General features: G+C 32.5%; 1 protein-coding gene across 1 annotated transcript in view; it reads left to right on the plus strand.

Annotated features, from left to right (window-relative positions):
- Positions 1 to 14194, plus strand: part of obe (activating signal cointegrator 1 complex subunit obelus) — a 231708-nt gene that overhangs the window by 176854 nt on the left and 40660 nt on the right. The window contains exons 23-29 of the mRNA XM_085810960.1: positions 611 to 696; positions 837 to 1003; positions 1340 to 1485; positions 4557 to 4677; positions 5118 to 5260; positions 8888 to 9025; positions 9191 to 9311. Coding sequence (XP_085667086.1) covers positions 611 to 696; positions 837 to 1003; positions 1340 to 1485; positions 4557 to 4677; positions 5118 to 5260; positions 8888 to 9025; positions 9191 to 9311 — 922 coding nt within the window. The remainder of the gene's footprint in view (positions 1 to 610; positions 697 to 836; positions 1004 to 1339; positions 1486 to 4556; positions 4678 to 5117; positions 5261 to 8887; positions 9026 to 9190; positions 9312 to 14194) is intronic.

Raw genomic sequence — 14194 nt, forward strand, 5'->3', positions numbered from 1 at the left:
ATCGCATGGAATAAACATTTTATCTCCAGCGCATGAGTCTCTGTATCGGAAATTATAAAGATATGCTCATTTTAAAACTATTTTGTGATAATGCTGTTGAACTGAATTTTACGATTTAAGTGTAAAGAACATGATATTTAATAAATAAATGTAACACACAAAATGTTAAAAAAGCACCCCTTTGGACGTAATTTAAAATCTAAAATAAAAAAATTAAAAAAAAAACATTCTCTCTCATTTTCTTTTCCTCCTTTTTTTTTTTTTTTTTTTTTTTTTTTTTTTTTTTTTTTTTTTTTTTTAGGAGCATTAATTTATTTTTTTAAATGTGTGTGAAGTTAACTGAAAGTGAAAGGAAGAAAGTAGAGCTAATTTTTTTAGTCATAAATAGGGAAGAAATTATTTTTTCATAATTTAAACTTTAGGTATTTATTCACTTGTAGAAAGCATTTATGTACTATCAAGTGTTGTTAATTCAAAAACTGTGAATTTTAGAAGAAAGAAATCTGAGCACATATTATGTGAGCATAATCAGCATGTACAAATATGTAGAAAATAAATTTTGTTATGAGAAAATCTTCATTGCTTTTGTGTGTTTTGCCTTCCTTTACAGATTGTATATATTGCACCTTTGAAAGCTTTGGTCCGAGAAAGAATTGAAGACTGGAAAATAAGGTTTCAACAGAAACTTAAAAAGAAGTAAGTTTGAATGTTTTCTGTTGAAATGGAACATTTATATAAAGTGCATTTGATGTTATATAAAGTTTTCCACATCCAAAAATTCCAAGTAATGTTATTGTTGTCACCTAATTAATCTTCTTTCTGTTTCGTCCTAAAAGTATAGTTGAACTAACTGGAGATGTTACTCCTGATGCTGCTGCTATTGCAGCAGCGGATATTATAGTTACTACTCCAGAAAAATGGGATGGTGTTAGCAGAAGTTGGCAAACTAGGAACTATGTAAAAGCTGTGTCTCTTATCGTCATTGATGAAATACACTTATTAGGTTTGTTTTGCTGTTGTTACCCCTTATATTAAGATTTTTAAGCTAAATAGAAAAAAAATATTGTTTTGAAATACTGAAAATTTCAACAAATTATTTTTTTTTTTTTTTTTTATAAATTAACTTTGACTTTTTTATTGTTTTGTTTTTGTGTCCAAATATGTATATTATTATATATGAATTAAATCTATAAATCTGTGTAAAGTTATTTATTGTAAGAAAATTATATATGTAAATATATTTTAAGAGTTTTTGCATTCTAGATCCACAATTATTAGCTGTTGTCTATTTAATTATCTGCATTTTAATTTAAGTAATGTAATTTTATCAACATTATAGGTGAAGATCGAGGTCCTGTATTAGAAGTGATAGTTTCCAGAACAAATTTCATATCTTCTCATACAGAGCGAAAAATGAGAGTTATAGGATTGTCTACTGCTTTAGCTAATGCAATTGATATAGCTAATTGGTTAGGAATAAAAGAGGTAATTATTTTTAACTAATTTAAGATTATGTAGATGTTTGTAGGACATAAGTACAAAGTCCAAGATCCAGAACTGTAGGGACTTCTGAATTTCAGAAATTTAGGGACTTTAGTTCATTACTTTAAATGTAATAAGATGACATGTGGAAATTATAAAATTAAAACTATGAAATAGTTGTTTATGAAATAATGAAGCATTTATGATATTAAGAGAATCAAAATATACAAAAAAAAGTTCAATATTTTGTTTGTTTTAGTAAACAGTTCTTAAGTTGTTTAAGCTGTTTCATTTTATGTGCTACTTTCTCTTTAATTTTCAAGACAGACGTAATTTTTTGTTCAGTTAGTAAGTTCCATTGTTCAGTCCTGTGGTTGCTATGTAAAAAATTCTTGCTAAATTATCAATCAAAACTTTTCATTCTCAAAAATTTTGCCACTGATGGAAGCAATATTTTCTGGAATTATAACCAAATTACAGATTTCAGCATCTACTTGCTGATTGGGACATTGTCATTGCAGTTGAAAATGTGGTATATTACAGTACAAAGTCTTTAATCCAGATGTCCATAATCCGGACCTCAAAGCTACAAACTTTCTGCGCATGCGTTAGAAAGTCCTCCACAAAGGCATCCCTCCCTTTAGGCAGATAGCCCTCATGTGCTTTGCCATAATTGAATAATCCTTCTGCGCATAATACCTTTACACATGCACATTTAATGTATAACGGATGGTATAAGCTAGGCTAAAATTATCTAATTATCTATTTCAGTTAATGTTGCAGATTGTGTTGTTCCTTAATTTTCTAATTGTATCCGGCTTATTATTTTTTGCAGACTGTTAGAGCAATTTTATAAAAAGTAAGCTTAAACTTTCGATTATGTCAAAAATAGTTTCCTATTCTGGAGCTGCTTAAGGATCACAAAGCGAAAGCATGTTTCGATGTTTCGATGTACTGCTTCCAATAGTGAAGCGTGTGACAGAGAGGTTATTGTCAGACATTCGAAACGAAAAAAATTCGATTGAAAATGAAAAAATTTCGATATTATTGAAAACGAAAAAATTTTGATTGACAAGTTAGACGGTATTCTCGACACACCAATTACAGGGCTTGAACAGTGGAACTGAACAAGAAATTATGTTTGTTTATAGAATTAAAGAGAAAGTATTCACACAAAAAACAAAACAAATTAAACAACTTACATTGAAAGAAATGTTTAATAAAGTAAACAAATAAATATTATGCTTTTTTTTCTTTTTTGTAAATTTTGATACCCTTTAGATCATAATTGCTCTTTATTTCATAAATCATAAATAATAATTATAATGGTTTCATATTTTTTATTTTATAATTTCTGCATGCCATCTTACCAGATTTAAATTGATGATCTATAATCTGGAAAAAACATTAATCCGGAATCGCCGAAGTTCCAATGAGTCCGGATTAAAGACTTTGTATTGTATTCTGTTTCTTATCATTTCTCCACATTTCTTTATAAATTCGATTAACTGGAAAATCTCACCTTCTGAAGCATTCAAAATAAAGTTGCTATTTTGCCTAATTTTGAAGTCACATGTTGTTAAGCCCAAATTGCACCATTTATTCAAGCATAAAATACCAACACCTCTATGAAAGTTGCTTTCTTCAAATTAAAATAATTATGGTAGGGCATCTTTTAGCTGCAGCACCTATCTGTAGGTCTCTGTCTTGCTCAGTGATGGTTAACTGTCATAAATTGCTGCACCTTTATCTTGAATGCATTAATGTAAAGTATCCCAGATGAAAATGGTTTCAGAAACATCACTTTAATGTGAGAAATTAGAGTACTGGTTAAATAATGTGCTAAAAGTGTTGTTGATGTTAAAAAAGTACTACAAGTAATGTTAGACGAAGTAGGTACAATATTTCAGTTCTTTTTAAAATCCATAGAGTGTGAATTTTTTAATATTGTTTCAAATTTAATATTGGCATGCATTCTTATTTTGAAGAATTAAATTAACTTCCTGAAGATATTTCATAAGATCAGTGTGAATGTCTGAAAATTTGATCTGTAGGTTTTAATTTTTAAAAATGCTTAGCTTTTGAACACCTTTTTAGTGTTTAATGTTAAAGGTCTAATTGAAGAGAGGCAGAATGAAATTTTTGAAAAAAAGAATAAACATTTCTGAAATGTAAAGTATGTTAATTTGTTCTTGCAGTATCTGGATATGTGGATTGAGCCATTTCAGGATTTGTTTTGTTCCTAATAATTGAAATCTGAAAATTTCTTAGGGACAGAAATAAAGTTATTCATCAGTGGTCTTGATGTGAAGTCAGAGAAAGTGTAAACTATAGCAAAGTACAAACTTTTGTCATTTCAATTGCATAACATTCGCTGCAGATCTGCTGAAAGATCCCAATATTTTAAAGCAAACAGATGAACTGAGAAATATTTATGGGCTTTTCAAATCAAGTTATGCTGTATTGGAACATGCATTCCCTTTACATCTGCTAAAAGATCCCAACATTTTAAATAGATCATAGGCTCTTTAAATTACGTTACTCTCTGTTGGAACATGAATGATTAAAAAAGATCCTAGTACTTAGGAAATCAAATCAATAAGAAAAAAAAATTATGGTATATTTAAATTAAGTTACCTTATACTGGACTACAAATTAAAATTATACATTAAACAATGAAATTCAGTTAGACAAAATTCATTGTTGTTTTTATTTATTCCAGTCTAGTAATAATTAATTTAAGAAGTAAGTATCAAAATATTCATAATATTAAACATTAATTTTAATTGTTTGAAATTGCATGACTGTTGCTCATTAGGTGAATTTGCATGTATGATATTCTCATTTTTATTTTTCAAAATATTGACACCATATTATGGTAGTCTAATTTTTGTGCTTCATAGTGTGCTAATATTATTTGCTTAATTTCTCTTCTTTAATCTGTATGCTAAATTCATCTCTGTGTACTAAAATGTAAATAATAATTATACATTAAAATAACATTAACTTTCTTTTTTATAAACTTTTGTAATGTAAAATGGGAAAAAATAAATAACTATGCTTTGTATTCTTAGGTTGGACTATATAATTTCCGTTCTTCAGTGCGGCCTGTTCAACTTGAAGTTCATGTTTCAGGCTATCATGGGAAACATTATTGTCCTCGTATGGCTTTAATGAATAAGCCTACATATCAGGGTGAATAATTTAAATTTACAAATATTTTTACATCGTTTTATGTATTTTCATGTTCCCTTTTAGCCAAGTATACATTAAAGCAACTGTTCTGATAATTAAATATTGGAAATAAAAGATTAATAGGCTAAAAAAAACTAAATCACATAAAATTAACAGCTGATTTCCATTTTAATTCCCTTGAAAGTCATACATATTTCTTCCACAAAATTCTAAATCTTGTTTTGTCCTACCACTAATCCTCAATATTTTTCAATCAGACATTTTAATGGCATTCATTAGTGTGGTTGGTTTTGCTCTGGCATTTAAATTTAAATAAAGCTTGCCCTGTTCTCATTATTTTTTATAATACAGTAAATTTTTAATGTGCCCTCCTTTTAGTTTTTTAATTTCAAAAACAAATAATATTCTTTGATTCAATTTTTTAAACATTTCTTTTTCAGCTATACGCACTCATTCTCCTGATAAACCTGCCTTGGTTTTTGTATCTTCAAGACGACAGACTCGCTTGACTGCCTTAGATTTAATTGCATATTTAGTAGCAGAAGATGATCCTCGCCAGTGGGTACACATGAAGGAACAGGAAGTGAGTTAGTCATAATGTTGCTTATGCTATATTTTTATAAATTTTCAAGCAGGTTCCTTAACCTTCCAGCACGAGCGCTTGGGAATTTTAAATGAGCATGCCTTGCATCATATTTTTTACGACATCTGTTATTTTACCGTTTTTGGCACAAAAAAATGAGTGAATATTGATAATAAGTTTGTTAAAACATAAAATATCAACTTTATTACTGCAAAAAACAAATAATGTCATATTTAAATGATAATAAATTATTTTTAAACGTTCAAATCAGTCAGATGGAAAAGCAATAATGTATTTCATTATAAAACTTTACAAATTTATTATTTAATAACTATATCTTAAAATCCAAGCTAATTTTAATATTCATCTGTCCTGTCCTGTTGATTTATCATCGAATTGAAGATAACTTGTCAGAAATAAAAATATCTTTTAGATCATCACAGCTCTTGTTATTTCAATTCCACTTGAGAACAATTCTTTTACATTTACATGGTGTCCTTTTTTTTTATTACTATCATATATAACAATTCAAATTAGGCCATCATTTGCACTCAGTAACAGTGCTATTATTCTCACATCCAAAAGTTTCTATGTCTTCTTTTCTTCATTAGATAATTCTTGAAGAATGCAAGCAAAATCAGCTGGTTGCACATATTTTTTTACGATGAAAACTGATATAAAAAATTATAGACTCGAATTTATGCAAATTAAATTAATACATGTCAATTAACAACACAAAATATTTGGGAAAAAAATATACACCCTTCCAATGACCATGTGCAAGTCGTAACTTTTACGAAGAAGCTGCCACGTAGCACAAAAGCCCAGTGAAAAAGAACAAAAAAAGGTCATATGACTTCCTTTTGTCCCATTCCATGATGTGGTGAATGGTTGAGAGGAGGAATGGAAATGACATTCAGAGTCTCAGCTACAATATGTGAAAGTGTGCATTAAAAACCGAATTTGTCGTAAATTTTTTGCATAGCACGCATGCTGGAAGGTTAATGCTGATGAACTTCTGAATTTAAGATTATATAATAGTTGTTTCTAATTACAAATTTAACAATTTGTATTCAAATTAATTTCAAAAGATCTAATAATAGGGTGCTGCTTTGGTAGATGGTTGCACAGATTTGGGCTTTTTTTTTTTTTTTTTGCGAGCGATATGAGTTATGGTTGACTCATTGCTGGATAAGTTGTTTATATTAACCGATACTTTATTGTCATTTTATTTAAAAAATAATGCATTTTATTATGCATAAATTCCGTGTTTTAAATCTTATTTATGGCTTCTAAATATTAAAAATCAATTTAATTTTGTATTTTTATTTGAAATAAAAATTTTATTGTTTATGATAATTTGTATAATTTATGTTGTGGATGATGTAATCAATGACGTCCCCTTGCTTTAAAAGTAATTGGTTTTAATATCTATAAATTTAATCTAATTTTTTAAACATTATTTATGGGTGTTAAATATTAAAATACAATTTAATTTTGCATTTTTTTAAAAAAGATTTTATTATGTATGATTATTTAAATAATTTTAATTCTAGGCGTGATGTAATCAGCTCCCTGATTGGTTACTGAATATTTGTGCATTAACGTGCCATTTTAAAATTTTATTACTCATCTCTTCGAATTCCTTAGATTTCATAGGTAACAGATATGTCCCTTTCAAAGATTAATGTTGTTATTGGTAAGCACTAAGAATTATTGGTATCAGAATACAAAAATTGTCCTATGAGACCTTATTTTGTCCAACCTGGCTTTCCTAATCAAAGATTTATTCATAAATTGCTACGAGGGTCAGACGAAATTTATTTTAAAGTTTTGGAGGAAACCTCACGAATTGCTTCTTCAATGAAGTGCGAGAAATGTGGATCACAGATGAAGACCGTTAGACAAGCCAATTCTGAGGACGGCCATATATGGTATTGTATTGTGATCATGGTGGAAGAAATAACTGCTGTAATGGTAAAAAAAGTATTAGACATTCCTCCTTTTTTTACAGGCAATAAACTAATTCCTGTCATTTTAGCTCTACTGCATGAAGTGTTCTTATTTACTTATTTTAAAGTATTTGAATTTAAGTAATATTTTAATTCTTTTAAATGTTGGTATGATGGTTTTTAATTCGATAATCAATTTGCGTAATATTTTATTCCAGTTAAACGTTGCCGCAATGTTTTTATAGCGGTGTTTTTATTCTATATGAAAGTAATAATTTAACCTTACTTTAGTATTTTATACTCATGGTAAATGTATTTATTTACATTTGCCTGCCATCTTAAAAAACGTTTTCAACAAAAAAATTAGTCCATTATTTTTCACGATATTTATTTTTTTAAAGTTTCAAATACTTTACTATGTGCAAAATACGTAAAAACAGCATTTTTGGCTGACGATTGTAAAAACTGCGCCAAAGTAAATCACCAAGAATCCATTCAACAGTCTAACAGAGTAGCACCAATAATAGCATACATTTGGTACAAGCATAACTTTTCAGCTTTGAAGTAAAAATTCAAATTTTCATGTACAGAAAGTAAAAATTATACTTTGCACATTTTTTATATGAACATATACTAAAAAAAAAGACTAAAAATATCAGACTTTAATATAGTTTTCTCTCTCTCTCTCTCTCTCTCTCTATATATATATATTCAAGAAATCTTTGTAGTGTTAGTTTAGATTAAATCGGGGAAATAGTGTTAAAATTTATTTAAAACTTCAAAAATGCACATGCTGTTTTCATTTAACTAGTAAATACATCTTATATGTGCTCTCTCATAGTGTGGAAATTTCATGACAAAGCTGAAAGAAGCTGAAAATTCAAAAGGGAGCTGTTTAGCTCCATACCGATAAATGTACAATGACCCGATAAGAACCACAAAGCAAAGTAAAATTACAGATTTTTTTAAGAAGGAATAATTTTAATTAAGGAAAAAATTGCTGAAAGTGAAGGCTATATCATTCTGCCAAAAAACGTTTCCGGTTGATTATACTGAGTAGTGAAGACTAAGAAATTTATTAAACAAGAGTTGAAATAAAAATAATATTTTTTGTGTTTTGTGTTGTACATACATTTATATTTTTAATAAAAATTAAATTGTGTATGTAATTTTTAAAAAAAAAAAACTTGTTCTTAAGAAGTTTTCAAAATATGACCCCTCCTTTTTTGTACCAGTTTTGGGTCTTATACAACACATTTTCGCACAATGTAACATTTTTTAGGAACTTGTCTACCATGTTATAGGAGGGTTACCTGGCTTATAAGTTACTTCATTCAACTCAAAGGAGATAATATACTTAATACTACATTAGTAAATAAATTATTATTTTATTACTTTGCAGCTTTTGGACAAGTATTAAGCAATTTATTTTGATCAATTAATATATATATATGCACTTAAAAGCAGATACTTTCTGTAAATTTTTTTAAAGTGTATGTTTTTTAAAACATAATTAACTAACTACTGTTGAAAGTTTTATTTTTCAAAGATGTTATATGCTGTTTCTATCTTATCAAAAACAGTTTTTATATGTACATGAAAAAACTTTTAGAAAAACTATGCAAATCTATATGTTTGACTTTGATTCAATTTTTCTGAATGTTGCTTTTCCCAGGTTAATTCTGTTATCTCTCTAATACGAGATCAGAATCTGAAGCTTACAATAGCGTTTGGCATTGGTCTCCACCATGCTGGTCTTCATGAGCGTGATCGAAAGTTGGTAGAAGAACTTTTTCTTCATCAAAAAATTCAAGTAAGGAGAAGTTATTCTGTTAAAAAATTTCAGTATAACTTCCAAGTATTTTAAAGGGAAAAAGTCCATGAAAATTAGATTAATATAAAAAAATACTAATGTATTTATTCTTTTTTTTTTTTATGAAACTCTTAAATGAACTTAATTTTTGTTATTGTGAACTAGGTTTTGATTGCTACAGCAACTTTAGCATGGGGAATCAATTTACCTGCTCATTTAGTTGTAATAAAAGGCACAGAGTATTTTGATGGCAAAGTGCAAAGATATGTTGACTTTCCTATCACAGGTATTTATTTATTTTATTAATAATGTTACGAATTTGGTATTTAAAAAGCTAATGTGACGAATATTAAAAGAAAGCTAAGCCGGAAAATTGAAAATACAAGAGCGCATGCATTAAATAAATAAATATCTCTTCTCAGTTCGTAGTAGTTGCTTAGTTTGTTGTTGTTTAGAAAACTGCTCTTGTTGATTTGTTGATTGTAGTGAATTCGCGGATTAGCGTTCTTTAGCTGTTTTGAATTACGTTCTATTGGACATTTGAGTAGTTAAAAGATAACTACTGTGAGATATTGTAATACTGCATGATAATTTGAGAAAATTTAAGCATTTTTGTTGTGATAATAATAAATTTTTGTTCATTTTTCATCGGACTTGTGCATTCATTTCATAACGAACCCGTACGCACGCAACAATTTTTGGTGTCAGGAGTGGGGTTTGAATGCCAATAACAAGAGCGATGGAAGAGCAATTAAGGTAGTTAATATCAGCCTTTGCTACATTTAACTTTTAAAGAAGACATAAAAGCTGTACAAGAAAAGATTGAAGCAGGTCAAGACGAAATGAAAAGAGAAATAACCTGCGTAATAGAAAGTAAATTTGAGGCTATGGAAGACAGAATAGGAGCTGTTGAAAATAAATTCGGGCAAATTGAAGAAAAGGTTTCTTCTGTCAAAGATGAAATAGAAGATAGAGTGTCGGCTGTGGAGCGACAAGTCGAAGGAAGAGTTTCGGCCTTCCAACAACAAATTGAAGAAAGAGTTTCTGCCATCCAAGGACATATTGAACAACAAATAGAAGACAGAGTTTTTGCCGTCCAAGGACATATTGAACAACAAATCGAAGACAGAATTTCTGCTGTCGTCACCAAAGAAGTTGACACTTTAAAGAAATTCGTAGCGATGGCAGGGAGCACTTCGGATGGTTTAAAATTTCTACCCATGCCTGCTCGTCCCTCTCTGAAGCTATCGACATATGATGGGAAGACCTCCTGGCAGGTGTATAAGACACAATTTTCTATCATGGCAGATGCGAATGGATGGGATTCCCAAGCTAAGGCCTGTCATCTCGCCGCTTCTTTAAGAGCCGACGATATGGAAGAAGGCGATGTCATCGAGCCTTCAGTAAGTCCATGGGCATCTCCCATCATCCTAGTCAGAAAGAAAGATGGCTCAACAAGATTTTGCGTCGACTATCGCCGGTTGAATGAGGTTGCGAAGAAAGACAGTTACCCTCTTCCTAGAATTGACGACATTCTAGACACTCTCTCTGGAAGCAAATGGTTCTCAACACTTGATTTAAAGAGTGGGTATTGGCAGGTAGAAATACAGCCTGAAGACCGAGAAAAGACGGCATTTACTACGGGACAAGGGCTTTGGCAATTCAAGGTGATGCCCTTTGGACTGTGTAATGCGCCGGCAACATTCGAACGTCTTATGGAGACTGTTTTGAAAGGCCTTTCCTACGAAGCCTGCCTGATATACCTGGACGACATCATCATCGTCGGAAAGAGTTTTGAAGAACATTTAGAAAATCTTAGGAAGGTGCTTCAGAAACTGAAAGAAGCCAATCTGAAGCTGAGTCCCGCTAAATGCAAATTGTTCCGAAAGGAAGTGACTTACCTGGGACATGTCATCTCTGCAGAAGGTGTGCGCAAGGATCCTGAAAAGGTATCAGCGGTTAAATCCTGGAAACGTCCCGAAAATGTCCAACAGCTGAGAAGCTTCCTAGGGCTTTGCACCTACTATAGGAGATTCGTGAAGGACTTTTCTTCCATCGCAAGACCCCTTCACAAGCTGACAGAGAGCAAGCAAAGATTCTTGTGGCCAAAAGAATGCGAGGATGCATTTAACAACTTAAAGGAGGCTTTAACATCTGCTCCAATCCTGACGTATCCTCAGCTCGACCGACCATTTATTCTCAACACCGACGGGAGCAATGAAAGTGTCGGTGCTGTTTTGTCCCAAGAAATAGATGGCCAAGAATGTGTAGTGGCGTACCGGAGCAAGTGCCTGTCTAAACCGGAGAGGAATTATTGTGTCACCAGGAAAGAGTTGCTCGCCATAGTCAAAGCTGTAGAACAGTTCCATCACTATCTATATGGCAGAAAATTCCTGCTCCGCACCGATCATGCATCATTGACCTGGCTTTTAAATTTCAAGAATCCTGAGGGTCAAATAGCCAGGTGGATACACAGACTCCAAGAATATGACATCACTATCCGTCATCATAAGGGATCATCACACGAAAACGCCGACGCCCTGTCTAGAAGACCTTGCCAAGAAAGCTGCCGATATTGTTCCAGGGTGGAAGCGAAATACGAGCTGCTGACTCCGGTCGCAAGACAAATTACAACATCAACATCGGCTGATCGAGAACCGTGGAGTGATGATGAAGTCAGGAAAGACCAGCCGGAAGACCGCGACATTAAACCCATAATTGATTTAATGGAGTCGTCAAACAGAAAACCTACCTGGCAGGACATTTCTATTTGTAGTCCTACAACCAAACAATATTGGGCACTCTGGGATTCACTTCACATTCGAAACGGCGTCTTATACCGGAAATTTGAATCGGATGATGGGAAGACGTTTCGATGGCAGCTAATACTTCCAAGATCCAGAATTCCTGATGTCCTTAAAGAACTACATAACAGCCCAACAGGAGGTCACTTTGGAATAATGAAGACCTTGCAGAGAGTTCGTGAGCGCTTTTACTGGAATAATGCGAAGGATGACGTGCAAAAGTGGTGCCGATCTTGCGATGCCTGTGCAGGTAGAAAAGGACTGAGAAAACGTAGCCGAGGCAAGCTGCAATGTTACAACGTAGGGGTGCCTTTTGAACGTATCGCCTTTGACAACTTGGGACCTCTGCTACGAACTGCTGATGGCAACAAATACATACTTGTCATTAATTACTTCACCAAGTGGCCTGAAGCGTACCCTGTTCCTGATCAAGAGGCTGTCACAGTAGCTGAGGTAATGATACACTGGATTTCCAGGTTCGGAGTGCCTCTTCAGTTACATTCCGATCAGGGAAGGAATTTTGCCTCGGCAGTAATCAAAGAACTATGCAAACTACTCGGCATTGACAAAACTCAAACGACGCCATTGCATCCCCAGTTGGACGGCATGGTAGAGAGGTTCAATCGAACCATCCTTAATAACCTCTCATTAGTGGTTTCCAGAAACCAACAGGACTGGGACAAGAAATTACCACTTTTTACTGGCTTACCGCAGTGCTGTCCACGAGACTACCGGCTATTCTCCATCACAAATGCTCTTCGGTCGTGACCTTCGTCTGCCTTGTGATCTATTGTTTGGCTGCCCTCCGGATGCTCCTTCATCGTCTGAGGAAAATATTCAAGATCTCCAGGCCCGGTTTGAAGTAATGCACAACTTTGCACGAGAGCGAGTCAACTTGGCGACGGAGAAGATGAAGACCCGATACAACACAAGAGCTACTGAACATCAATTCCACGAAGGAGACAAGGTGTGGTTGTGGAATCCGACTCGACGGAAAGGACTTTGTCCGAAATTACAGTCACCTTGGGATGGCCCGTACACAGTCCTAAACAGGCTGAATGACGTCGTGGTTCGGATTCGTAAATCTTCGAACTCTAAACCTAAAGTCGTTCATTACGACAGGTTAGCTCATTACTATGGCCATAGTACGTAATGTAAATAATTGTAAATAGTGTAAGACCATGGTCCTTTTTGTTTTTAAATGTGTATTTGGTTTGATTTGCATTTAGTATTTGATTTGTATTTGATAGCATTTGTTTAAGTTATCTATTGCATTTATTTTTCATGTTGTTTATTATTCTAATGTAATGCTTATTAATGCATTTACGCCACAGTTGTAAGTTTGGCTTCGTGTCCAGGGATTGTACTGCCCGGGACGTGCAGTCCTTGGGAAGGGGGCAGTATTACGAATTTGGTATTTAAAAAGCTAATGTTAGTTCAATTATAAATTAAATGGTTTTATTTCTCGCGCAGTGCAGCGTGTTAAAAGAAAGCTAAGCCAGAAAATTGAAAATACAAGAATACAAGAGCGCGTGCATTAAATAAATGAATACCGTCAAAAGTCGTTAATTCGGACACCCATAATCCGGACCTCAAAGCTAAAAACTTTCTGCGCATGCGCCGCGTTGGACCTTGACTACTGCGCATATGCGTGTGCGCAAGTGCAGAATACGTTTTCGCTGTCGCGTTTAATGTATAACGGACGGTGTAAGCTAAAAATATCTAATTGTCTATTTCAATTAATGTTAATGATTATGTTGTTCCTTAATCTTCGAATTGGATACCGCTTATTTTTTTTTGCAGACTGTAGGAGCAATTTTATAAAAGTAAACTTGAACTTTCGATTATGTCAAATAGAATTTCCGATGCTGGAACTTCCAAAGGATCTACAAAACGAAAGTATGTTTCGATGTCCAACAAATAAAAAGTGGAATTGCTGAAAAAAATGGATAAAGACATGAAGAATGTGACAGAGAGGTTAGTAAAAATGAAAAAATTTCGATCGACAAGTTAGTCGGTATTCTCGGCACAGCAATTAACGGGACTTGAACAGCGGAACTTTGTAACTGAACAAGAAATTATGTCTGTTTATAGAATTAAAGAGAAAATATTATCACATAAAACGAAGCAACTTAAACAACTTACATTAAAAGAAATGTTTATTAATAAAGTAAACAAATAAATATTAAGCTTTTTTTCTAAATTTTGATACCCTTTAGATCATAATTGTTCTTTATTTCATAAATTACGGTTTCTTATTTTTAATTTTAGAATTTCTGCATGCCATCTTACGAGATTTAAACTGATGATCTATAATCCGGAAAAATCGATAATCCGGAATCGCCGAAGTCCCGACGAGTCCGGA

This window comes from Stegodyphus dumicola, chromosome 2 (genome assembly GCF_044657685.1).
Source record: "Stegodyphus dumicola isolate Sdum_Otavi_A_Nest chromosome 2, ASM4465768v1".
Taxonomy (NCBI): Eukaryota; Metazoa; Arthropoda; class Arachnida; order Araneae; family Eresidae; genus Stegodyphus; species Stegodyphus dumicola.